The sequence below is a fragment of the Triplophysa rosa genome, linkage group LG7 (genome assembly GCF_024868665.1).
Source record: "Triplophysa rosa linkage group LG7, Trosa_1v2, whole genome shotgun sequence".
Classification (NCBI taxonomy): Eukaryota; Metazoa; Chordata; class Actinopteri; order Cypriniformes; family Nemacheilidae; genus Triplophysa; species Triplophysa rosa.
The window spans coordinates 931,991-958,701 of record NC_079896.1 but is presented as its reverse complement, the minus strand read 5'-3'; the positions used below and the strand labels follow the sequence as shown (position 1 = coordinate 958,701).

General features: G+C 42.9%; 4 protein-coding genes across 12 annotated transcripts in view; 2 read left to right on the top strand and 2 right to left on the bottom strand.

Moving 5' to 3' along the window:
* The window catches only part of slc12a5a (solute carrier family 12 member 5a), a 126,007-nt gene extending 118,193 nt beyond the window's left edge, over positions 1-7,814 (top strand). For 4 of the 6 annotated variants that reach the window (XM_057338921.1, XM_057338919.1, XM_057338922.1 and 1 more), the window contains 5 exons: positions 6-131; positions 583-773; positions 2,109-2,123; positions 2,222-2,355; positions 2,475-7,814. In XM_057338921.1, coding sequence (XP_057194904.1) covers positions 6-131; positions 583-773; positions 2,109-2,123; positions 2,222-2,355; positions 2,475-2,566 — 558 coding nt within the window. In that variant the 3' untranslated portion in view covers positions 2,567-7,814. Of the gene's footprint in view, positions 1-5; positions 132-582; positions 774-2,108; positions 2,124-2,221; positions 2,356-2,427 lie in introns of all 6 variants that reach the window. The other 2 variants (XM_057338920.1, XM_057338923.1) reach the window with 2 other exon arrangements.
* A 213-nt stretch (positions 7,815-8,027) lies between these two features.
* Positions 8,028-15,073, bottom strand: ncoa5 (nuclear receptor coactivator 5). Of its 4 annotated transcripts, none has more exons than XM_057337411.1 (11): positions 14,953-15,073; positions 13,000-13,268; positions 12,675-12,782; positions 12,065-12,122; positions 10,648-10,848; positions 10,462-10,547; positions 10,149-10,278; positions 9,871-10,070; positions 9,579-9,783; positions 9,076-9,161; positions 8,028-8,879 (listed from the first exon to the last, which is right to left on the bottom strand). In XM_057337411.1, exons 2-11 carry the CDS (start codon positions 13,160-13,162, stop codon positions 8,311-8,313), a joined length of 1,806 nt encoding a protein of 601 aa, XP_057193394.1. In that variant the 5' UTR covers positions 13,163-13,268; positions 14,953-15,073; the 3' UTR covers positions 8,028-8,310. The 4 variants fall into 4 exon arrangements, with proteins under 4 accessions (XP_057193394.1, XP_057193393.1, XP_057193395.1 ...); XM_057337410.1 differs by having other exon boundaries at positions 14,947-15,064; XM_057337412.1 differs by lacking the exon at positions 12,675-12,782 and having other exon boundaries at positions 14,947-15,062.
* Positions 15,074-15,209: 136 nt separating this feature from the next.
* LOC130556420 (coiled-coil domain-containing protein 122) lies at positions 15,210-17,515 on the top strand. Its single transcript, XM_057337415.1, has 5 exons — positions 15,210-15,772; positions 16,191-16,296; positions 16,380-16,778; positions 17,031-17,147; positions 17,220-17,515. The coding sequence occupies exons 1-5, from the start codon at positions 15,759-15,761 to the stop codon at positions 17,367-17,369; spliced, it is 786 nt and encodes a 261-aa protein (XP_057193398.1). The 5' UTR covers positions 15,210-15,758; the 3' UTR covers positions 17,370-17,515.
* Positions 17,516-17,627: 112 nt separating this feature from the next.
* Positions 17,628-25,909, bottom strand: LOC130556418 (TSC22 domain family protein 1-like). The gene is made up of 3 exons (XM_057337409.1): positions 23,810-25,909; positions 19,529-19,580; positions 17,628-18,693 (listed from the first exon to the last, which is right to left on the bottom strand). Exons 1-3 carry the CDS (start codon positions 25,366-25,368, stop codon positions 18,457-18,459), a joined length of 1,848 nt encoding a protein of 615 aa, XP_057193392.1. The 5' UTR covers positions 25,369-25,909; the 3' UTR covers positions 17,628-18,456.
* Positions 25,910-26,711: the final 802 nt, after the last annotated feature.

The window sequence follows — 26,711 nt, the reverse complement described above, 5'->3', positions numbered from 1 at the left end:
GTCAGATTCAGAGCATCGCTGATAGCTCTCGCGGATCGATCCGCCGTAAGAACCCGGCCGCTGTCAACACCCAGCTGAGCGTGACCGAGGAGCCGGCGGCCAGCAGCAAAGACCAGAAAACAGAAGAAGAGGTACGACAGCTTGACTTCTATTCATCTGTAATTTAACTTTTTTCATTCACATGTAGGCAAAACAGGAATACAAACAAAGAATATAAATATTATATTAAAATGAAGAGTTTGGTTCCAAAATGAGATAACACATTTTTCAAAAATCATTTTTATTGTGCATTCCAATATCAATCAAACTGCAGTTGGTTTGTTTTGATTTAAGCCACAATAACTCAAAAAATACAGCTAACTAGTACAATAAAACACAGAAAAACATGATTTCTTTTTGGAACCAAACTCTTCAAATATTCTGTTATTTTGTTTTAATTGTATTTTTTGTTTTATTTACTATTTTGAATTAAGTTTTATTTTTATATTTTTTGTTTTCGTGTTTCATTTTTACTTTTTTTTTGTCATTTTATTACATGTTAATTCATATTCTCAGCGCATCCCTGTTTCCTCATCAAAACAGGAGCAACTCATTCATGACAAGAGTACCAACCCCCCCACCCCAGCCACCCCGCAGTCTCCCACCGCAGAGGCCGAGACCCCCGGTACGGCCGTTCAGATGACCTGGACTGAGACCAAGTGTGATGGAGAAAAAGCCAAGCCGATGGGAGCCACCACACCAGAGGCCATTAAAGATTTATTCAACATGAAACCGTAAGTGGAGTGAAACCGCTTCACCTGCTGATGGGTTCACACTCAACATACTGCGTCCCCATCCGCACACTATATAGTATTCGCAAATAGAATGAGTGTGTCCCAAATCATAGTACGCTGAAACGAGTATTCTCAAAGTACCCGGATGGTCTACTGTTTCCGGTGAAAATTCAAAGTGTGAATCCACCATGGACACTTAACGGCTGATATTACCCACAACTCACCGCGAGAGGGCGGAGTTTAGTGACGCTACACTGCATTAATAAAATGAACTAAAACATGCTTCACTAAATGAGTAAATGCAAGTATACAGTAAACATTACATTATTGTATTTTGATGTTCGTGACAGTTAAGGATCACAGTGTCGTCTTGGCAACAACGACCACTTCCGTTTCGCGTTAGTATGTCCCAGTGCGTGCATACAGTTTTGCTACGCACTAAAATGTATATACTTTTCCATAACAAAAACAGTGCATACTTTAAGGGCATAATATGAGTAGGCGAATTGGGGCGCAGCATTGGTCATTTTATCACACCTGCCCCAGAGAATGATGGGAAATATAGATTTATCACTTAAAATGCTGATACATTTCTGAGAATAAAATATTTTTTATAATAATAGTGTTTCTTTATATAAAAATGTTGTTAATTTTTAGTTGTTAATTTTACTTACGTTTTTTGTGATTTTTTTGCTTTTGTCATGTATTTATTTCAATATTTATGTTTTAATTTATTTATGTTTTAGTTTAATTTGTATTTATTTTATTTACACCTGCCTCAGAGACTGATGGGAGATAAAGATTTATCACTTAAGTTTGCCACCTAAAATGCTGATACATTTCTAAAAATAAAATATTTTTTATAATAATAGTTTTTATTTGTACAAAAATGTGATTTTATTTTTATATTTTCAGTTGTTCATTTTACTTACATTTTTTTGCGATTTTGTTTTGTGCTTTTATCATGTATTTATTTCAAGATTGATATTTATGTTTTAATTTATTTTGGTTTTATTTATGTTTGTTAAATATTTTTAGTGTTTCGAGGCAACATTTCACATTTTTTTGTTTGTTTTTCAAATAATATTTTCAATTTCAATTAACAGAAGCGTTTTGATAGGTTTAGTTTTAGTTAACTACAGTATATGACCAGCTACAGTTACAATGAACAAGAAAATCTTGAGTGTCTTACTGCTCATTCCAATGTTGTTCTGACGCTCATCTGCGTTTATTGCTCACATGAATTCAGATTTATTTTAATTTATTGAAATGTATTTTGTAAATGGGCTCTTCCTCACATCGTGTCATTGTTGTTGTTTTTTTGTCATGCGTCAGTGAGTGGGAGAATCTGTGAGTATAGATTCTGATTCTGTGTCCACACTATCTCTACACACACTACAGCTGATGAACTCAGCGCATGTGTTAACTCTTCATATTTCTGTTATCAGAAACCAGTCCAACGTCAGACGCATGCACACTGCGCTCAGACTGAATGAAGTCATTGTTAAAAAATCCCAGGAAGCCAAACTGGTCCTGCTCAACATGCCCGGACCGCCCAAAAACAAAACCGGAGATGAGAACTGTATCCTGAACACTACAGAGTGTATACTACATAGTGCATACTGCATTTATATTGTCATGTTTGTGTGTACAGATGTTTTCCAGCTACGCAGTTTGTTTCATTAACTCAACATCATTCAGACATGGAATTCCTGGAGGTTTTAACAGAAGGTCTCAATCGGGTCCTCCTCGTGCGCGGCGGAGGTCGTGAAGTCATCACCATCTACTCTTAGGAAACTAGCGTCACCGCACCCCATATTCCTCCTGTTTTTAACCCTTCTTTCCGCAACTGCCCCACTGTGACCCGAGCAATATCCCAGAATTCCCTTCGGTCAGTCTCAAGCACAGCTTCTTCTCATGCAGTCTCGTGTGACCGCTCGACTCATCTCTTCCGTCGTCCTCACGCTTCACTGTTTTCCATCCGCCGATCACTACTCTCATCCAATCAGGAGACGTGGGTGGGTTCAACTTTCTTCGTTGTTGTTTTGTTTCTCATTGTTTTGAGGACGCAGTGCAGAACAAGCGAGGCTCGATGAAGATGGATTCACAGACGCATGAGTGTCAGAGATGCTGTGGAACATTTCTGCCGGGGTTGAGACTGAGGCAACCTCAGCAAAACTTGACCGAAACAACAAATGTGATCGACATCAATGTGAAATTAACCCTGCTTACTTTCTTAATGCACATGTCTGCTGTAATTGTTATTGATTCATAGCCGCATGTCATTCCAAAAGAAAACAAACCTTCATTTCGTTCTTCTCGCTCCCCTCCGAACACCTGCCACGCTTCACAATCTGACCTGATGGATCACATCCCACCCGCCGTTTCCCCTTCACTCTGAACGATGTCACGTTACGGAAGTCAAACGGGTCCGCGAATGCCATTTCGTGATGACTATGAAGTCGAGTCTCTCTGTCTGCCTTTGTTTACTCTCATCCTCCTCCATCTTTGCGTTTGTTTGTGTTGGTTTTTAAGTGGCTAGCTATTCCCCTGCCAACTACAGTCACATGTGCCAATGCTGCGCGTCTCGCCGTCAGACGACAGCCGAGCAATGAACAAGAGCCGTCTATCCACACTGTAATTATTTTGAATAATTACTGAAAGAAAAAAAACGTGGATTGGTGTAAATAGGCATTATTAGATGTTGGTGTAGTATTTTTATTGTGAAGCTTCTGGTGTAATCTGACAGGGTGTTTTGAAGGCTACAGGTTTCTCATTATGGTTGCTTGACGTGTACTGTACTCTACCGTACGGTAACAAACCCCAACAAGCACTCAACCTGCACTGACAGCCACTGTGTAACAAATGATTTCATGAGTCGACAGATTCATTGAACGAACGTGTGTGTGTGTGTGTGTGTGCGTGTGTGTGTGCATGAATGACTAAAGTTGTGTTCTTGAGTGTTAGTTAGACATGTTTTCCTGTTTTGCGAAATTGTCGGCGTTTGCTCGTTTACAGAGAAATCTATTATCTATAAATGATCTATATCGTAGCCAAAATCTATATACATTTATTCAATTGTCTATCAAATTTAAAGTATTCTAGTATCTGATTGTATTGCCAAATGTCGATTTCACTTGTGCCACATCAACGAAAATGTAAAATTGTGTTACACCGTGTCTACACCGGATGCTGCACGACGCGATAAGAGACAATAGAACGCATTAGAACCCATTATAATTTTAAGTTTTGTCCATACCGGACGTGGCGCGATGCGGCGCGACAATCCGATTAGAACAAGCCGTGTGTCGCGTCGCGCCACGTCCGGTGTAGACACGGTGTTAGAATTCAATAGAATTCAAACATTGACGTATTCACTTAGAAGTGCAATATTATGCTGTCTTCATTTTCTGTCAGAATTACCGAATCACTCAATTGGTTTCATATTTTGCAGTGTTATTTTAGTTCTTTTATATATTATAACAATATTATATATTATAACAAAGAATCGTATCTGAATCACAGAATGTTAGCAGATTAAACAGAGCAAAATCGTATTTTGTTATGACGGTAATTCTGACACAAATTTAACGCAGCAATAGATTGAGTTGTTTTTAAAGAAAAAATGCAAAGATTTTAAAGCTAACACCTATAATCTAAACTCTATATGCAGTTCTGTAATACACACAGAAAATCAAAATTATTTCGCCAAATTGGTTCCTTGAAATCATACTTAGTCTTCATTTTGGCTGAAATAAATCGAGTTCTGGAGGCCAGAAAGTATTTTTGCACGGGTAAATGTGCAATTGGGAAATCACATTGCATTATTTATTTTTGTAGAGGTACAAATGATTTTATACATTTTCTTTTTCCATAGTTTCAACAGCAGAAATACCATCAACCATACATATACATGATAAATATTTATCGTTATTCATATATAACTTAAATCGCATATACAGTAGTTTACAAAATGACAGATTGATAGTTTACATTTAAAGCTCATAGGATATGAATGCTGCTGCTATGTATGATTAGATCGGATTGTGCGTGGACATAGAGCGAAAGATATTTAAATATTTAAAGGTATATTTACACGGTAATTGGGGGGAGGGGTTAATGCTGAAGAACGCACCTGTACGGCCCTTTGCATCAAAAACGAGCCTTATAATCAACTTTATTTCAGAGTTGTTTTTTGGATAACGTTCACAAACAGCACACTCGATCCAAACATAACCACGCATTAAAGCATTTTAACGAAATACTACCTGCATAGACTGAGCCTCAGATGATGTTTCGAGAATAAACGACACTTCGTTCGTTCAGAGATGTTTTCAACTCATTTGCATACGATCGTTTTTCTCCTGTTTGCATGGTGTTGTGTTGGAGAATTAGTTGTAGGTGAAATTTATCGAGATGTAAGTTAAAGGGCAGTTTATGACAAAATGTCAACGCAGACCGTTTCAGACTGTTGCCGCTATCGACTCTGTATGTAGCGTTTTCACGTGTGGTGGTTCGGTACTCGTAGATCATGTCGGTTAGATTAGCGGGATATTCGGTGTGTGATGCCAGTTGTCGTCTATTTTTGTTTTGTTTTTTCCTTTGTATATAATATCGATGTTGAGATGCTGTAGCAGCGGATTTTCCTTCCCTGTTGCGTTAGTTAGTACACCGAAAAAAAATGCTCCACACTTTTTTCACCGGTAACGTGCAATATTGATTTCGATTTAAAGTAGTGCGTACGGCATATTTAAATTGACATTTTAAGTTGCCGCTTCGCTCACAATTCAGCTTCTCTCAGAATCGTCCTGACACGTAGTTCATCAGTGTGCAAGAGAAGTGTGTGTCACATCTGTTCTATGGTGGCTGAGATAGAAATGCACTTTAAACAGACTTACAGAGTTAATTACGATCCAGCGTGACGAAACATTTCAGCGCTGATGCCTCCAGTGGCAGACGTGTGTACTGCAGTCACTTACACCATTGATCTCTTAACCCTGTTCTTGGATCCGTGTATGGGGAGCATGGATGGAAACTTCTGATTTAGAGGTTTTGCCGACCGAACACGTTTGTTTGCTGCGGTAAAATGACTACCTGAACATATTGATTTTATGATGCTGTCGGTGTGTGTATGCTGTTTATTTGGCATGAGATTCTAGCATTTCGTTGAACAAAAATAAGAGTATATGTAGATGTAAAAAACGAGAAAAAGAAGATATATTTCTAATACAACACATTGAATCGATGTTTCAATCATTTCCCGTCCTTCCTGACCTCACGTCATCATTTCACATCTTTGAGCACTGTACTGAAATGTGATCACCGTATAAATCCCATCATATGAATATGAATTAAAGATAATAAACAAGCGCTTCCACTGCTGGCCTTGGCTCTATTCAAACTGACGGCGTTTCTCTTCTCTTTAGTCAGTATTACACGATAAAACCCCGGGTTGTGTGTAGCAACTAGAGAAATGGAGTTAAGGCGTTCTCTTACAAACAGACACATGTTAGAATACAAAAGGGCTCTGAAAACCGTCGACACGAAGACACTCCTCTTCTTATTGAAAAAAAGTGAAGGTGAAAAGATTGTGGAATAACAAGATGCCGAATGGGTACAAATGCAATGCTCAGTGTGAGCCCCGCCTTCCAGTTAAAATAGCCAATCATCACAGACTGATGATTATCTGGGGGCGGAGCTCTCTGCAAAGTTTGGCGAGGTACTTCCAACTTTTGCGCGTGGCAGTAACGTTAGCTGGAAGAAGTGTTTCATAGCAAATGTTTGGTTCAGTTAATGTCGGGTTTAGCTTGTATTTGTTTTGAGAAACGTTCCAGTAACGGTGATAGTAAAGGACTTGAGTTGTGTTGGTGAGCTCTTAGGGATCCATATGTTGAAAACTTACACGTGAATCAGTTCAAATAGAGCCAGAATCCAGACCTGTTGTCCTGTTCAACGCATGCACATTACCCTGAACAAGCTGATATCTAGATATAAATATATAATATATACATATATAAATATTTCAGTGTTTTGTGATGCACAGTATTATGTTGACGCCGGTTTATTTGCGTTCTTTTCATTGTAAATGCGTTATTTTTACCAGACGTTTGGTGTTCTTGGTGTTTCTTTAGACCCTTTCGTATCTTAGCGTGAATGCGTATGGACTGATGTAAAGGGGTCTATTTTAACTATAGTCTAGTTAGTTTAGCCAAGAAAAGAGACCGTTTTATCACAAGTTAATTTATGAAAAGAAGAATTTACCAAAGTATATTTGTGTTAACCTGGAAATGTCTTTAGTGTATTAAAAACTGTCATTCTAATGAATTTAAAGGAAGCTTGAGGGGTTTGTTGTTTTGTATACAATCATTTACATTTTACACATATTCATGCCTTAAACACACAATCTGGCAGCTATATGTCAAGGGATGTTTAACTAAAGTGCAGTGCTTATGGTTGATAACTTATTTTTCCTAGAGTAACGTAACAGGATATAATTATACGTGAGATATTGAAATGTCATTTAATGACTAGATGAGCATTCGTGCATTACATCTTCGACTCTAAATGCATTCTGTGGTGATATTAACCTGAAGTTTTCACGTGATGACATCAGCAGAGGTAAAATGACTAACACATCTGTGAATTCATTCAGGTCCCTCAGGCTTGTTTTTCATTCATTTGAGATGAAACCATTTTGTACTTGCATTTGAATGCAGTTGTGTTTGTGCGTGTTATTTCAGTTTGTATGTTTGTGTGCGTACAATGACGTACACATTGGGACCGTGGGAAAGGATTGGGGGGTCCTTTAAATATAGCAGAAACAGTGTTGAGGTGTTTATTCTTTGTGTCGGTGCAAGTTCAATATTTTAAAAAGATAAATGACGAGTATTATCTATTATTGTGTTTCATGGTACATGAAGAAAACAATGTAGTTTTCTCTTACATTTCCAATGCTTTCTCTCTATGGCTTCTGCAGAATTCTCACTCCATTTTATAGATTTGTCAGCACAAAATGCAATAAACTACTACCATTTTATTATGCATTATCTGAGCACGTTTTTATTTCAATGACTGCTTTCCCCACAGTAACCTTTTGGATTCTGGGGATAGACGATCGAGGTTAAAAATTGCTTTGAAGACGAGTAGTCTTGTCTGACATCACTGAAGGTGAAAACACAAGAGTAAAAATCTTCCTCCACATGACCGTATAGATTGTTTAATGAAAATATCTTTAAATCAAAAATGAGACAAAACTTCAGTATTTAAAAATGAGTTTATTGAGCCACAAGTTTGCTAGTATATACATTGTGCAGATTTTATATAAAACAACAAAAATATTCCAATCTACAAGATGCAGCGTTACACAATGAATTACGTTCAAAAGGTGTTCATCTAACTCGTCCATGTATCAAAAAGAAAAACAAAACCCGTAAATTATGGATTTCACCTCTGACTCCACAGAAAACATTTCCTATGACAAAGAAAAAAATAATTTATGAAACTTCAGAACGATGTTAATTTGATTGTTGTGAGATTTTCAGTAATGACGTGAATAGTGAGACATGGGCGGCGGACCCTGATCCATGCCCTGAGGCGCTGACCTGGGTGCCTGACCCATCCCTCCTAAATTCACCAGGTGGTTAATAGGGTTACTCTGGATGAGTGTATCCAGCGCTTTCTGCACGCTGGGGTTATCGAAGTTAATCCCTGTACCCGCGGGGACCGGCTGCCTCGGGGGACCCGGCATCCGGCTGACGGGAGGTCTCGGGGCGGAGCGAGCGCTCATCATGCTCTGCGGCTGAACGACGGCTGTTTTAGGCACACCGCCCACAGACAGAGACGACTGGAGCCCCGTGTTCTGAGGGCCGAGAGAGGACGTGTAACCCTGCAACTGGGGTGCGGGAGCCGGGCTGGCGGCCACAACGGAACTGCCGCCGCTGTTGAACATGCTGAGGATTTTGGCCTGGAGTTCCTGCTGTTGACTGTTGGTGGAGGCGGGAGCAGAAACTGGAGGCAGGTGAGAGTGCATGTACGCAGGCTGAGCAGGAGCACTCAGAGTCTGTGTCGGCTGGGCGGGATCATGAGTGACAGCTGGGGGGAGCAGTGCTGAAGAGAGAGAAACGCATTTACCTGACATGAACGCACTTGTTTTTGTTTTTGAATAAAACACCTATATCACGTTTGTACGGTTATAAGCCATGTTGAGTTTTGCTTGCATCTCTCTCACCAGCGACCTGCCGACAAGTGATTTGCTTCTCATGTCCGATGTAGACAGTGTGTCACAAATACCACAGTAGCTCACCTGCATCTGTAGAGCCTCTGACAAGACGATCACGTTTCTCTCTCAGATAGTCGATCAGCATGGTTAACTCCTCTGGAGTCATAAACCTGAGATAAAGAAATAATCCACTAGATAAGTAACTAATTGATCAATTTCTAGTAAAAATTAAAAAACTTCTTGGCTTAATTTGTGCTCCAAAATCAATCTAGCACAATTTCTCAGACAATAGCCATTGGTCACTGGGGGTTTCATTGACTAATATTGTGTAAATTATTCATTTATTTGTTTTTACGACCTTGTTCTAATGTTGATAAATTAGCAAAGATAACGGGTGTCTGTCTGCCCCAGATTTGCATACTAAAAGCCCAAACCAACTCCATAAAAATGCTTTCTGCACGTCGGCATTTATCCAGAGAAACTTATATATTTTGGGCAGAAATTTGTGTGTACGCAAACTTAGTGAATGAGACCCAATGTGTATATTTAAAGAAACACGAGAACGCTGTTTGTGTGTGTCGACCCACCTGCCCTCTGTCAGCAGTGTGATGTGAGTCAGAAGAGCTGAAGGATGTCCCTCCCTCTCATGTTCCCTCATCAACACGTCATCGGCCATCTTGGCGGCCTTCCTGGCGATCTCGTCTCTTTCTTTGGCGCGGTGTTCAGCTTTGAAAGTGTCAAAGTTGTGGGCCACTAGGACCATGGCATCCTGCATTGGCATGTTCCTGTGTTCTGCGACATGACATATATTGTGGTCATCCAAGACTCCACACCAAAGTACAGATACAAGAACGCCATCTCTTCACGAAACAAACATACCTTGTGGGGTCCCGAACAAGATGTTGACCGTACAGGAACGATGCACTTGGTGCTGTTGGGTGATGATGATGGCGAAGGGCGTCCGAGCACGACTCACGTCCTCCAGAGCTTGAGTCAGGGACACTTCTGTGTTGAGGAAGATGAGATCTACCACCATACCCAGATCACGTGCTTTCCTGCCCACCGTCTCGGCATATTCCCTGCACGCAAACACCGCCACAGGTAACGCTGCATTCGAGAACACGCGCTCATGATAAAAACATGTTTGAGAGACTCACTTTTGTTGTTTGTTGACAACTATGACGGAACAGTCCACTGGTCTCTCTGCGTCGTAGCGCCTCTGCAGCTCTTCATAATACTGACGGTACAGCTCGTTCCTCCGGCGCTCCTCCGGGCGCACACGCTCCTCTGCAAAATCACAAGCAAACATCAGGAAAGTGTTTCACAAAACCCAGGTCTGGAAAGGACATGAGGGCGAGTAGAATTTTACATCAACTATTTACGTACCTCCATTTCAACAAACTAAGAATTGACATATCTCTGTATTTGAATGCACTGGTGGTTTTGGAACAGCTAAAATATCAGACCAACCTTCTGGCTCTCGTCTGCCGTTCCACGGTTCCCTGTATCGCTCCGGGTACGGCTCCTCCTTCTTCCGATAATAGTCGTATTCTCCTCTGTAATATCGATCATAACCGTCATCTCCAAGAAACCATTAGCATTTGTTCAACTGAAAAACCAGGTAACGGTTTGAAGGATCTGATTTAAAGTGTGCACCTGTAGTGAGGATCTTTATCCCTTCCCTCCGAGCCTCTGTATCTCTCATCATCATCACGCTCACGAGGCGGACCGGGCCGCGGCTCACGGCTGTGTTCTCTCATCTCGCGTCCATCACGGTGCTCTCTAGAGTCTCGTCCGTGCACCGGAGATCGAGAGCGCAGTCGAGGCTCCCGACTCTCCCCGTACCCGCTGGTCGGTCTGAAGACAAAGCAGGTCAAGTCAACGAAAGGCCAACGAGAGAAATAAACCACTCAAAACTACCCAACAGACTATATTTATGAAGAAGTAATACAACAAGCTGTTCAATGTTTAAAGAAATGCACTCAAAATAAACAAACAGACTATAAAGTTGTAATCGTTTCTTAGAGAACTATGCTGTTAAAGGACTCGAAAACCCGCAAGATTGATCACACGTGTGGTGTACATGATATTATGGCTCTGATCATATTGAAATGCATTGAGTTTTAGGACAGCCAGTCTTCATCTATGGAGACCACAGAAATGAGCAGGTGGTGTCAAATTAATCGTATAAAACAAAAAGCTCTCGAATCGCAAACACGTTAAAGATTAAGCAGATGACAGAGTTTTTAACCTTTTTGATTTAAGTTTCCAAAGTTTTCTTTTCACATCAGAGCAAGTTTCAGATCCAAACAGCACTGAAAGAATTTCAGAATGATGAGCAGTCTGGCACCTGACACGACACGACCCGTTGTAATAGGACTGTCGCGCCGCATCCAGTGTGGACAAAATGTTAAATTATTATGGGTTCTAAAGCGTTCTTTTGTCACGCGGCATCTGGTGTAACATGAATCTTTATTTAAATATTGGGGACAAAATTCCTTTACATTTGTGTTTTTTACAGCAACATTTAAATCGCTTTGGAGAAACCAGCATAACGCACTGCACGTAATATTTTAAAATGGTCTTTTAGAACCGAGTCAGTGAACCAAAAAATGAGCATAAAATACAACAGGACAGTATTTATTTGATAACCGTTCATTTGCATTGTTCAAACAAAACTTTTTGCTTTGTATGAAATGATTCGCATTTTTGTTTTTATGACGTTCAACGAAAGCGCTGCCGAAGACTCCAGCAGAATGTGCCAAATGATGTTTCTGTGCAAAGTAAACAGAATAAACAACACACTTTTTAGACAGACACACACCAAGGAAAATGCACTCAAATGACCCTTTCAACTTTATTTCAGTCAAATCTCACAAAGCTCTTAAAAGTGAGAACGTTTGAAGAAAAAAGAATCAACTAAGAGTCCTGAGAAAAACGTCTGAATTCGCGCAGGGGATATGGCTTTATTCTAGCTGTTTGAATGAATGAAGTCCACTGAGGAGTGAAAAACACGTTACCAGAATGTTTACGGGGGTCATCTTCATTAGCAAGAATCCCAGCCATACTTTACCTGCGTGGAGGGCTTGACCTGGATTTATTCTGTCGTCTCTCCGCTGCCATATTTACATCTGAAAGTAAACCAACCCAAACGTTCAACATGACAGACATTTTTCTGAGCCAAACCAGTTTTTCCTACTGTCAGCGATGAATTATTTCACATCTTATGCAAAATAAAAGAAGCATTTCACAACTTTAACAGAAAGGGACTTCAACTGTGCTCCAAATTCACGATCACCCCCCCCCCAAAAAAGCATAAAATCTTTACTATAATTGTAAACGTGAAGAACAGGAACACCTACAAACTAGTCAAATTTGGGCTCATGAGAGATGATGTTTTTAATAAGCACAATAATTGTCTCCAATTTATTTATTGATTTAGCACATGCAGCCAAAGAAATTTCATTTATATCCCCCACAAATACAGTCAGTAAAACAGAAAATAAAAGCTAAGCATTGTATACGTGCGATACAATCTTTGATTTCAACAAGTTTTAGTGTAACAGATTTCTCACGTTAAATTCTATTAAAGACTATTTGTCCTAGCGTAACTGTAAGCTGAATGACTCGGAATGCGTTCTCGAGTTGTATTTTAATGTTTTGAACACTAAATTAGACCTTACCTAGTTTATAACCTCTATAAATTCGACCATTATGTCCGGCTTTAGCGGCCTCAGCATCTTCCACCCGTTCAAACTGCACAAATCCATACCCACGAAACAGGGACAAGGCTGCAAAAAGGAACAATCATTTTCGTTTGCTGCACGAAAACGTGCTTCTGCTGGTGGATTTTTTTGGCCTACATGTCCCTTGCTTTTTGAAACGCAACAAAACTGATCTTTGACCAAACCTTGTAGAGACCTCACGTGAAAATAGTCTAAGCGCAATCTGGAGAAAATGATGTACGCAACACTAAAATGTGAGATTTTCTAAACATACGCTACTAACCCTGTATTTTGCCATATGGCCTGAACAGATCCTCCATGTCCTTCTTCGCCATGTTGGCGGTGGGCAAATTTCCGACAAAAATCCGTCGCTCCAGGTCACGAGGATCATTGCTGTTGGTGCTGTATGAGGGTGGCGTACTGCTTCTGCTTCTTCTGTGCGACATGCCTCTATGAGCTTTAGGTTCAATGGCCCGTTTGCGAAGAACGCTTGCAGTTGATTTTAGATACGAGATTATTCGCTTCGCAGTTTAGCTATTTTTCCCCCAAGGTCTGGAAATTGACGATGCATCAACATGGAAGAAAAGAGAAATTCCAAAGGTAAAATGTCTGGACACAGTCAGTGAACACTAAAGAGTTTAGTTTTACATCAGAACGTCTTACTTTACGTCACATGCACTGTTTGGCTACCTGAAAGCACACATGGTAGAAGAACACCGTGTGGACAAAAACAAATGTAAAAAGGGACTTGTGGATTTGGTTTAGGTCCTGATCATATGCAAAGGTTCCACACGCACCTGACCCCATCGCTCATGCAAATAAAAATGTCGCCAATGAAAACTAGTTGAAGTCGTCAATAAATCGCAACATTATGAAAACGAATAAAGATAAAGCGTTAACGTTTTAGGGGCCAAACAAAAATGCTCCCCAAAAATTGCCTGTTTTTTCACTCTTCAGTGAACCGACGGTGACCATGATCACCATTTAAAGAAAATGTCCTTGGTCAAAGAAACCAGCTCCAATACAGATGCAAACTCCGTTGACTGTACCAAACCAATATACGTTCTGTATTTCACGTTAAATCTCGAAGATTCGCTGAGATCTGGAGACACTGGAAGAAAATGAAGAACATATTCAGTGAATTATAACTTCACCCACCGTGACTCTGGAGGTGTTTTGCGTATCTTCATGAGTTTACTCGAGGATTGACCATCAAACAGGTAAACGCACACACGCGCAACTGGACAAAACCGACCTTATTACTATTGACATTGTGTTTTTAGCAACCTGTTGTTTTATTAAAAACCAAGTTAGATCTTCTTCTGTGTATCCAACGAAATAGCTTCATAGTTAGTGTTCAACCAAATTTTTTATACTTCGCTGGCAAGTTTTTTTTATTTTGTTTATGTTTTTATCTACAGACAGACAAACAGTTGATATTATATTTTAATATATTTTGATTAACAGGACAGTCAAATTAAGTCACAAGTGCAAATGTACTTGTAAAAGTTTTCACCTAATGTAACGTAAACTGGTAAAACTCCTGTAAATTCTGGTTAAATTATGCTTGTTTTTTAATTTATTTTAAATATATATATATATAGCCTAACGTTATATATTGACTAGTAAACGGAGCCACCACTGTAAAACATCAATTTCTTCTTCTGTTTTAAAAAATATTTCAGTACAAAGATACTCTTCTTGACTATCATTACACACCGTGGTGTGTCTTTTTTGGTATCACAACCACAAAAAATGGATCGAGCGAGGCTGCACGAACTCAACAAAACGTCCGCCATTTTGTGATCACAAAGTGACGTCACGCGACGACATCGTTAGTTTCACGATAAAATTCGCAAATGTTACTGAAAACGACCGTGAAAGCACTTGTTTCCGTGGAAAAGAAGATGCATGTCGTGAATATCCCGTACATTTTGACGCTGTTCGGAGGAAACGCAGTGCACGCACTGGCTCGATCAGGGAACTGAAAAGGCGCCATGTTGCTCCATAATCTTCAGTTCGGTGTGGTGATATTGAACAATTCGGTTCAATAAACGAGTATTATGTCCGTCTTAAGCTTTTAATGGTTATAAAAACGAATGCATAAGCCTCGAGTAACTTTTGTACTTTCAAGTTTGTTTACGGTTCAAACAATGAATGCAGTCGCATAATGTAATATAATTGTTATTCGTCACAAGAGTTTAATCGGATCACTGTGGTAAACTCTTACCGTTACCATGGAAAGAGGAAATATCCACCGGTGATCCCACAGAGTCTTATTTGTGCAAATAATTAATGCTGAAGTCCAGCTGGAAACCGCAACCTTCCTGCGATCGTTCGAGGAGAGAGACGGCAAGCTCAAATCGCGGCAGCTAGCAGTGCACTTCCGGTGGCTCAGCTGGTTGTGGCTAGAAGGGATGCAGCTACGGCCGGAAGTGGTGCTAAATCTCACCATAAATTACAACAAATTACATTTGCTAACGCCTACACATACCCTAAACCTAACCTTACAATAAAAAAAAAGTAATGAACTGTTTTCACAGTGGGGAAAAAATGCGGTATTGAAGTGCGCATGCCCAGTGGCGGTTGCTGTATCCCTTCTAGCCATAAAGGAGCGCGCACACACAGTCATTTAAAGCACAGATACAATACAAACACTGGGAGTGAGCGCAAACAGTCGGGGCAGCTGACAGAAACGCTGGTATCGTTCTAAACTATGCCAAATACAAAACATTAGCCCGCAGCTTGCGTTCAGTTAGGCGAAATACAGATGCAGAGAAGGCGCGGTGATTTCTGGGATGTGAAGTTTACTTGGGTCTGTCTGTGTGACACACTCTTCCTCCAAATATATCACTCTTATGAGTTTCATATTGTTTATATGTTACGCGCTGATGGACTGACCTTAAATCGTTTCTAATAATACATTTCCTCGAGTTATATCCACAAAGGACACAGAAGGCTGAACACCGGACAGGCGTGAAACACGTTTGTGCGTGTACAGACGCGCTCGCGCATGCTCACTGTGTTTTTACCGCTGTAATAATGAGCACTGACAGGTAAAGTATATATTTACTGTATATGTAGAATTATAATATACTACATTTTAATTTGGTTAGCAGAAAAACACGAATGTTGTGAAAGTGCTTGTTTGTGAGTTTTGGCGCGCTCGTGTGCGTCATTCATGAGATGCTGTTTATGTTTAGCCTATCAACAATTTGTAATGGATTTAACCTGTCTGAGTGATATAATCTGATCTGCAGCTCGTTCAAACAGAAACCTCATTTCATTATTAACTACAGTTCATGACCAAAAAAAAGTTGCAGCATCTGCTAAATGACTAAATCCGATTAGTTTTTAGTGCAGTCCTGTAACATGAGGGACAATTGTAAAGTTCTCTGTAAAGGACTGTTCAGTGCTTTAGATTGTTGAAATAAAGTGAATATAATAACAACACAAATGTGTTTTGTTTGTCAGAGAGCAGAAGTTTCCTCTGTGTGAGACGCTACAGGACGCCATCCACCAGGGGGCATCACGAGCTCGAGAGCTGACCCACAAACAGCACACACTACACACACTGCAGGTCTCAACTACACGTGTGGATATAACACGCACACAGAGATAAATAAAATATTCAAAAGTATGTGTGAATGGAATTGTCCACAGGTTTCATTGTCAGAGATGGAGCAGAGATGCAGGCTTCTGTATTCTGATCTCCAGCACAAGGAGAGAAACATCAGTGTTGTGTTGTGTGACACTGAGAATCTTCAAAACAACATCATGAGTTTGGAAACACAGATACACAACATCCTCCTGGAAAACCTGCAACTCCGACATTCCACAGAGGAGCAGTCGGAAAACTCCCGCTCTTTACTCGCGGGGTACACCGTTTACCGCACCAAACTGGAGAAGTTTAAAGAGTCCGTGTGTGCGGTGGAGAGACAGACGGACGTCTATAAGCAGTTAAAGGAGAAAGAGCTGCACGTGTCTAAACTCACACAAACGCTTGATGAACTCAAAGACGATTTACAGAATCCTGAAGGCAAAAGTGTCCGTCAGGCACAGGTGAACACAACAGCACACTTCCTAACCCTAAAACATGACACGTGCTCTTCATCTCACAGCTGTCGACTGTGATGCGTTTTCTTCGAGAGAGCGTGTGATTGGACGAAAACTTGAGCTTTGCCCCTTAAATCCAAACCTAAGCCTAGACGCACAAATCTCAACGGATGATTTATTCTTTCAACTCTATAAGAATGATTTGTGTTTGACTATCACAAACGTTGGCGTTCATGTGGTTTGTTTTGCTCTTTCCAGAAGGAAATTGACCTTCTTCGGGCAAACATTCGTAGCAGCAGGCAAACCGCGAGGGCAAGAAAAGCTCACCTGAAGAGAGAACGAGAGTCTCACACACAGCTGAGGAAAGATATCGAGGTAAAGCGCGAGTCAAAGAGCAGCGTGGCGCTTGAGAATGCGCGAGAGTAACAGATGTCTGTCTCTGCTCAGATCGAGAACCGCAGGTGTGACGCCATCATGAAGAGACTTCACTGTCAGCTGAAGAAAGTTCAAAGCCAACACAGACAGCTCTCCACTGACGTTACTGACATGAAGAAAGAGCTGGAAGATCTCAAGAGTCAACAGACCGCACGTTCTTAAAATCACTGCGGTTTGTCCAGTTTCATAAAAACGTTATAATAACCGTGAGAGCTTCGATGCGAGACTGTTATTTCAAACGCAAACAGAAAACAATGTCATCATTTACAGTTAAATGTGCGAGATGTTCAATAAACCGCAGAAATCAAGCGGGAGTCTTACGAGTGTTTCAGCAGAGACGGAAATGAGGTCAAACGTCGATTGGTTTAAAGAAGGTGTATCTCTTTAAATGTGGAGCAATGAGAGCTTGAGTAAGTGACTATAAATCTCTGTGTATACCTGCGCCTCACATCAACAACCAGACCGAGTTCTTACAGTACAAATACAGCTGGACACTTTTGGTTTTCAGTTCCTTTACTTTTATTGAAGTCTATGTGACGCCGTTGTAACTGTCTGACGTCACAATGTCTCGTGTGATTTTGAAGGAAACATGCACAAAGCGTGAGGTCTGAGTTATTATCACTTATATCAGATTGAAGGTGTGATGTGTCCAGATGATCTAGGGATGAAAGTCTCATTTAAATCATTAAATAAGATTGACAGAACTCTCATAATTCGAGAAGGAAGTTTCTGTAAGTTTTGGCTCTTCGGTGAAACACATTTCACATTTATTTTCACACAGAGCACGGCGACACTGAATCAGTTCCATCTCTCCTCTAACATTGTGATATAAATAACGACTGTTAACTATCCAGCAAACAAACACAAGAATGGGCTAATAATTCTCTCGTAGTGCCCGTGTGTCGCTCCTCGTTTTCTTTTCTTACACATTACAAAGTGCTCGCTTTCAAAGTACAATTAAAACAAATAAAAAAGCATTCTGAAAGTGTTTTAAAAAAAAGAATGTGGCAAGAACAACACAATTTTACATCGCCGGCCCCTTATAACACTGACATCAAAGAAGAAAAGGTTGAGCTCTGCATGCGGCATGTGATTGGTCAGGTCCAGGGGTCACATGACTCTCACCCTGGTTGAGTCCAGTAGCAGTGCTTGTGTCAGTTTTGATTGTCTGAGCCAGGTCAAGCTCTGAGCGTGAGAACACTCCGTGGCTGAAGTCACAGTATCATTCAGACGTTCTGACCCGGGGCCGTTACGCGGTGGGCCCGGGACCCTGGTTCTGCTGGAGGGCCGCGGGGGGCCCGGCGGTGGGAGAACCGGCCTGAACCTGCGCCTGGAACTGTGCGAGCTGCTCGGGACTGGCCAGGTTCTTCAGGAGCGAGTTTTCCTGCTCCAGCTGCGAGTTCCTGTCAATCAGCTCCTTAATCTGCTCCTTCAAAACCTCCACCTCCTCCCGCACCGCATACATGAGGTGACTCTTCACAAGATCCTGAACACACACACAAACACAGTCACACACATTACAACCAGGACGCAAGTAAAAGTTCATTCAGAATATGAGACCGAACACATCAGACAAGACCAGTGAAACGTTAACTCTAAAAGAGCAAACCAAGAACACCTTATTTCATAATGTTAAATTAATTATTCATTTCGTTATGTACCAGTTTTTCTAAGCCTACATGCTTTTCTGATTTAGGATTAACTTTGTGTCTGGTGAGGATCTTATACTGAGTGATGAGACGTGTAACCGAACAATAGAGAATGGAAACGAGTTGAGCTCATGACAGGCTTCTGATACACATGATCTTTACATTCGTGTGTGATGTGTGCGTATTGTATGTGTGCGTGTTGTGTGCTGTGTGTGTGTGCATGCGTGTGTGTTGTGTGTGTGTGTGCGTGCGCGTGATGTGTGTGCGTGTGATGTGTGTGCGTGTATGAGAGAGAGAGAGAGAGGCAACAGGAACACAATGTTCTTCATACAGTGGGTGGAGCTGATCATATATGATGTGTTTGCCTGGCAACAGCCACATGCTAAAAACACAACACACACACATACCGAAAAAATATGTCTAAAAGCTGCCAACATAAATATTTTCATTGAGAAACCCCAGAGCATTTTCAGATCACATAGATGCATGCACATGTATCACATGACGTCTATATGATCAATAATGACATGCAGATTTAAATCCTTTAACTGTGAACGAGTGTGCAGATAACACTCATGTTCCTTCAGCTGCAGGTTTAACACATCACACGACATGAACAGAATCACATTTGCTTATGTAGTGCTGGTGATGATCATATAGAGATAAACTCACCATGGCTTGCTCGATCTTGTTGTCGATGGCCACAACACTGGCTCCTGACGAGCTGAAAACGACAAAATCACACGATTAGATTCGGTTCATTCATTCGTTTCGCTCGGATAATGTTGCGTAACCTCTGCATCCCGATTCGAACAACCGCAAACCCGAGAGACTCCATCAGATGAACACTGAGAGGCTTTCCACTGTAATACATCACGTGGTGTTTAATGTGTCGAGTTTATTTCACATGGATGTACCTGTGATCGAGTGTGACAGGTCTCGAGCTCAACACTGACGACAGAAGAGAGATGGAGAAACTCCTCAGACGATAAACACCCACGTCCATCTCTGCAAAGCCGACAAATCATTCTATTCCGCCCATAGAGAACACAAATCCACGCGCAAAAATAAAAACATACCAATGCGGAGGTATAAAAGGTCACATTGTCGATTTTGTGGGTGTTTTTCGACACAAAGGCGCTCTGAAAGAGCGCTGCTGCAGCCGCTGTATATTTGCATAGAAATGAGCTCAGCGCACGCAGGCACGCTATTGGCGGACACTGCAGGATATTAGACTAATTTATGCGAGGTTCCGCCCCCTGCTGCCGTCTCTGTGAAGTGACGCATTTTTTGTTCTCCGTCTGCAAAATGAATTCTCAACAACACAAAACAACTGCAATCACTTTATCAAGAATGAAAAGGTATAAGGTATGTCGTATTTACAACAATAACAGTAGAATGATATCTACAGATAACGTGTTTTCGTTTGCTGCAGGTGTTTCTGAAGCAGACGTGCGCCATCTGTCGGTCAGGGCATAACGCGCACTGCTTGGCACTAATAGAAGGCCCAAGTCAAAACCTTTTGTTTCATCAGAGCAGGCACCAAAACTAATTTCAAATAGTAATGTCAAGTATACAAATACAACTTTTATGAAGACTATATGTCTAGAAACTAAGGGATAGACATGTAATTTGGCCAGAACAGGAAGAATATGAACTCCATTTTAACACAAGAATGAGGAAAACCCAGACAACCCAGTTCATCTTCCGTCAGATTCGTCTCTTTATATTTGAAGCAGTTCGCTGTGCTCAAGTCCATTTACTTCCACAATTTTCAACAGGTAGCAGATGCTTTTATCCCAAAAATGAAGGAAAACAATGAAGCAATTATCTTAGAGAAGGAATAACAGATATCAGACGCACACAGACAGACTGCAGGGGCACACAGACAGATCGCAGGCTCACACAGACAGAGCGCGGACGCACACAGAAAGACTGCAAGCGCACACAGACAGAGCCCAGGGCCCGGTTGCATAAAGCACCTTAAGTGTAATTTTCTCTTAAGTGAGTCCTTACGTATACCTTAAGTTTTACTTAAGTTATTCTCCTATTGTCTTTGGTAAAGGAAAATCACCCCTTAAGTGTCATACTTAAGGGAAAAACTTAAGGTGCTTATGCAACCGGGCCCAGAAGCACACAGACAGAGCGCAGACACACACACAGACAGTGTGAGAAAGAATAACACAACACACAGACCAAGTGCAGACTGCACAGACAGACATCAGACGCACACAGACAGAGCGCAGACGCCCACAGACAGAGCCCAGACGCACACAGACAGACATCAGACGCACACAGACAGAGCGCAGACGCACACAGACAGAGCGCAGACGCACACAGACTGAGCCCAGACACACACAGACAGAGCACATATGCACACAGACAGTGTGAGAAGGAATAACACAAGAACACACAGACCAAGTGCAGACGTGCACAGACAGACATCAGACGCACACAGACAGAGCACATATTAGGGCTAGGCGATATAATGTGCGATTCTTATGCTCAGTTTCTCAATGACTTACAGTTAAATGCCGCCACATCCAAAAGCCAGAGGGCGCTCTTGCGCAGAAACTCCCAATATGGGAAACAGAAGAAGAACAATTCGTTCCAGGAAATGCCAGTGGTCATATTCTATCGCTGTTCTTCAAACCTTTTCGGGTATTTTCATGATAATAAAGTATATTTATAGTGATGTTTGACAAGTGTTGCTTTTTCAAATGTACGTTATAAATGACTCAATCTTGTAGTGATTTTAGATCGAGCAGCATTTCCTACTGATCACAGAGTTGTAGTTCACAGAAGAAGAGCTGTGCATAAAACATTGAATCGATTTCAGAATCTAATTAGACATGTATAATTAGCGTGAATCACAATATATATCGCCCAGCCCTAAGCACATATGCACACAGACAGAGCGCAGACGCACACAGACAGTGTGAGAAGGAATAACACAAGAACACACAGACATGCACAGGCAGACGTCAGAAGCACACAGACAGAGCCCAGACGCCCACAGACAGAGCCCAGACGCACACAGACAGAGCCCAGACGCACACAGACAGAGCCCAGATGCACACAGACAGAGCCCAGACGCACACAGACAGAGCCCAGACGCACACAGACAGAGCCCAGATGCACACAGACAGAGCCCAGACGCACACAGACAGAGCACATATGCACACAGAAAGAGCCCAGACTCACACAGACATTGTGAGAAGGAATAACACAAGAACACACAGACCAAGTGCAGACGTGCACAGACAGACATCAGACGCACACAGACAGAGCCCAGACTCACACAGACAGAGCCCAGACTCACACAGACAGAGGCCAGACGCACAAAGACAGAGCACAGACGCACACAGACAGAGCTCAGACGCACACAGACAGAGCTCAGACGCACACAGACAGAGCTCAGACGCACACAGACAGAGCTCAGACGCACACAGACAGAGCTCAGACGCACACAGACAGAGCTCAGACGCACACAGACAGAGCTCAGACGCACACAGACAGAGCTCAGACGCACACAGACAGAGCTCAGACGCACACAGACAGAGCTCAGACGCACACAGACAGAGCTCAGACGCACACAGACAGAGCTCAGACGCACACAGACAGAGCTCAGACGCACACAGACAGAGCTCAGACGCACACAGACAGAGCTCAGACGCACACAGACAGAGCTCAGACGCACACAGACAGAGCTCAGACGCACACAGACAGAGCTCAGACGCACACAGACAGAGCTCAGATGCACACAGACAGAGTGCAGACGCACACAGACAGAGAGCAGACACACAGACAGAGCACAGATGCAGACATACAGAGCGCAGACGCACACAGACTGCAGCAGAGTTCAGGACACAGTGTCAGGAGTGAAGAGACACTGAAATCTAGAGGACATCAGAAGATCACTGCACCTCAACAACAGTGACTCAAGTGTCTTTTCTTTATCATATGTCTGAACTAAACAACTGTCTCATGAATATTAAAACATCATTATATAAAACAACACACAGCCTTAAACAGTATGAAATATTCCAAATTTTAGGGACGGTTGTGATCTTAATCCCGGGCCGCACTAATTTAAATGTTAGAGGTGTCTTGATCGAAAACAACTTACACGGACATATGTTAAAATATGTCAGTGTGATAGTTTTGTCTCAAGACGTACACCAGTAATGTTTTTTTGTAAAAAAATGTAAAAGAAATACTGAAATATCCTAATTTAACGAAGGCCTAGTCCTGGTTTAAAATAATCCGGAAAAACTGACCCTTAAAGTTTAGATTTATTGACAAATACATTTCCCAAAGCCCACGGTGAACGAAACAGTCAATTCACACAAGAAATGAAACTGATGACGACTATTAGAAATGAAGCAAACAACAGAATGTGTGATCAAACTTCATCTGAATGAGTGTTAAATGAGAACTGATTAGAGTTCTGAATGGCGCAAGTTTTTTCTTACACTCATGTGTGTCACACAGTTTACAGCACACAAATCACCCGAAACACATCTACTGCTGCTGAGTCACTGGCTGAGCTGCAGATGCGTCGCTACGGCAACCACACATCACTCGCACACGCTCACTGCGCTCAATGAAGAATAAAGATAAATAACTGAACACACTGCTCCAGTGACTGCAATCTCTCAACCGACGAGAAATAAAAACTCTTAAAACAACAACCCCACAAATAACATCTGCATATGACAGGGCCGTGTTTTCAGATTATAAAACTGATCAAGAAGTACTGAAATCATAAAGTGCAGTTATCATTATTATTATATACGTAAGGATGTCACTTCATGTGTTCAGACAGACTGCAGTCAAATCAGAGAAATCAACTTTTGTCAGTAAAACTAAAACCACAAACCCCACACTAATACTCTTAAAGAGGAGCTTTATTCTCTTTTCTTTTAGTGAGGATAGGTTTAGAGATCTCACCTGTCTTCATCGGCACCTGTGGAGACGGCAAACGCACCATCAGCACCGCCGTCAGCCACAGAGGATCCCGTGAGACCTCCAGACGCGGCCAGACGCGGCAGTGCCAGCAGCGGGTGATGCTGCAAGAGCAGACGCTGGGCGTCCTCCAGCTGAGAGGCCGTCACGCCGCTCATCACGCCCGCCGGCGGACCCCGTCCTCCCTGCTGACCCTGTACGACCGCTCCATGCAGCGGCGGCTGCAGTCCGAAGGCGGTGGATGAGAACAGCTGGATCCCCATTGGTGGAGCGGGTGCCTGCGGGCGAGGAGACACGGCCTGAGCTACCGGTAGTCCTGGCATGCCTATGGGCAGCGGGGCAGCTCTGGGCGACACGGCGCTTTGAACGGGAGGAATCTGAAGCGGCTGAGCGGCGTTTGCTGAGATCTGGGTGTATTCCATCGGCGGCAGAGCCACAGAGACGGGGGGTTTGGTGGGGTAGCTGCTCTGCAGCGGGGGTATCTGACCCTCCGCACCGTACACCACCGGCTGCTGGGGTCTTGGAGGAGGGGCAGCATCTGTAAGAAGAACAGACTCGTGAGGGTGAGCGTGGAGTTGAGGCGGTGGGCCAGCGTGGGTCTGCTGGGCGTCTCCTCCTCCACCGCTGAGGGTGCTTCCTGATGAACTGCCGCTCGTGCTCTCGTGTTCTGAGTGAATGATGTTCTCCACAGTTCTGTGAGCGGCGGCAGGATCTCCCAGCGGGGCGTCTTTCTCATAAAACTCCGCACACGTCCAGCGTCCCTTGCGAAACGGCTCCGAGTTGGAGTCGAGTTTCACCACCCTGAAGCGGGACGCCGTGGAGGTCTGCGTTTGGGTCACAGCGGTGGACGGAGGCGGCGGCTGTATGACTGTCACCGAAGCGCCTCCGGTGTCCGGCGCGGCGCTCACGACACCTCCAGCGACAGGCGCCCCACCGCCCTCTACGACAGCAGCCTGTGCCGCACGGCCACCCGCGACCTTCGCCTGCGTTACGGGCGTTCTCGGCACAGTTTTGTGATGGCCGTGATGATGGTGAGCGTGATGATGGATGCCGTTCACCATGTAGCCCTGCTGGCCGTGATGCATCACGGGCTCGTTGGGCGACACCACTCCGGGCGTCTCGCCTCCGTGCAAACTGTTGAGCGTCTCTTCAGAGGAGCTCCTCTCAGGGACGCCCGTGTCCGTGGCTCGAGAGACCGACACGTCGAGGATGTCGGAGGACGAGAGGTCCTCGGTGTGCGACTCGTCCATGTCGTCGTAACTCTCGGTGTCGTCTGCGATGCTGTTGTTGGCGCTGGCGGACACCTGCGCGGGCAGGACGCTGGTGATCTGGAAGCCGCTCTTCTTCTTGACCTGCGCCCCGGCGCTCGGGATGCTGAGGCTGTGCGGCGGATGATGTGGTCCGGGCGATGAAGAGCCGGCGGGCGTCTGGTGTTCGTCTGCAGGTGCTGCGCCGGTGTTGCTGCCCCTGCGGCCGGTGAACACAGACGGGTGGGACATCCTCCTGCTCCCGGGGGTCTCGCCACTGGGCTCCGGGTGATGCATGCGGCGAAGCTCGCCCCTCTGCAGGTAAATACAGGTGAGAGCTGGCGGACTCCGTGCTATGACGTCATGTGCGGCGCTAACCCCCCATTAAAGAGACAGCACGCGTTTACGATCAATAATATCAGCTGTGCGGCAGGCTAACGTTAGCTAGCTCCCGGTTAGCACGTCAACTGGTTAGTCTTCACAACACAAACTCTATCCGTCAGCATCACGTATCCTGATGTAAAAACACGTACGCGCGGGTTTATTGGTGTCACGCGCGCGAGCTAAAGCTCAGTGCCGGTGAAAAAAGAACATAAACAGTCGACGTCACCTTCATGACATCTGAAGCGTTTATATCGCGCTGAATAATGACTCACGGAGCTGTTCAACACTCTCGTGTGGTGATGAAGATCCGCTGACGACGATGATGATGATGATGATGGGGATGGAATGGCTTCATTCGCAGGTTTGCTGTCTCATCCTCTCATCACAGTTCAGCTCTTAGCCGCGGCGCTAACCGACGAGCTAGCAGCAGCAGTTGTGACGACACCGCGGGGGCGGGGCCGCCGCGCACACGACACGCCCATCGTGAGACGGCGGCTCCTCGCTGATCTGAGATCAGACATGAACTGCGCACTATGCGGCACGAGCGGCTGATATCAGACCAGGATTAAAGAATCAAATTCAGAGTTCGCACACACTATACTCTTCTGAAGCATCAGCAACAGACACAAAAACACAATTCAAATAAAAATGGACAAATTAAGGAAAATTGACCAATATTTAACAAGTATTACCTAAAATACCCTTGTACACATCTACAAAACTGCTTTTGTAAAGGTTCCATTGAACGCAACTGTGTGTCTTTGTCTCCACATTATAGTTGTGTAACAGAGATGTCATTTATAGTCATTATAATGTGAAATACTTTAAATCCTCTTTACTTTGATGTTCTCATATCGCCTATTTGTCTATCTCGAAATATGTTTGTCTTTAATTTTATTATGCACCAATACAGACTGACACATATGCACATCTTTGTTGCTTGCACATTGACAAAAACCTTCTATTCTATTCTCTTCCATTTCGTGAAATGAAATGAATGTGGCAGTTGTTGTATTTTGTTGCAGTTATGTCGCCCTCTAGTGTGATATTAGAGAACAGCATTAACGATATTTCCTTATATGGTGGTGTGTATTTTGTTTATTTCTGATGATTGTATGTGACTTCTTCAAGCATTTTTGTTCTGTTGACTATTTCTATAAATTGTACTTTGCGTTTAATTGTGTAAGAGCAGTTAAAGTTCATCATGAATTTATATATAATAGATTTATGCATAGGCGTAATTTGCGGGTGGGACA

Coding starts and splice junctions, on each gene's coding strand:
- LOC130556418 (XM_057337409.1), bottom strand. CDS start 25,368: ATGCATCACCCGGAGCCCAGTGGCGAGACCCCCGGGAGCAGGAGGATG. Junction 19,581..23,809: donor ACAGGTGCCGATGAAGACAG/GTGAGATCTCTA, acceptor TGTCGTTTTCAG/CTCGTCAGGAGCCAGTGTTG. Junction 18,694..19,528: donor ACAAGATCGAGCAAGCCATG/GTGAGTTTATCT, acceptor GTGTGTGTTCAG/GATCTTGTGAAGAGTCACCT.
- ncoa5 (XM_057337411.1), bottom strand. CDS start 13,162: ATGTCGCACAGAAGAAGCAGAAGCAGTACGCCACCCTCATACAGCACC. Junction 9,162..9,578: donor ACACTGCTGACAGAGGGCAG/GTGGGTCGACAC, acceptor TCTTTATCTCAG/GTTTATGACTCCAGAGGAGT. Junction 8,880..9,075: donor CAGAGGCTCTACAGATGCAG/GTGAGCTACTGT, acceptor CTCTCTCTTCAG/CACTGCTCCCCCCAGCTGTC.
- LOC130556420 (XM_057337415.1), top strand. Junction 16,779..17,030: donor AAAGTGTCCGTCAGGCACAG/GTGAACACAACA, acceptor TGCTCTTTCCAG/AAGGAAATTGACCTTCTTCG. Junction 17,148..17,219: donor AGCTGAGGAAAGATATCGAG/GTAAAGCGCGAG, acceptor GTCTCTGCTCAG/ATCGAGAACCGCAGGTGTGA.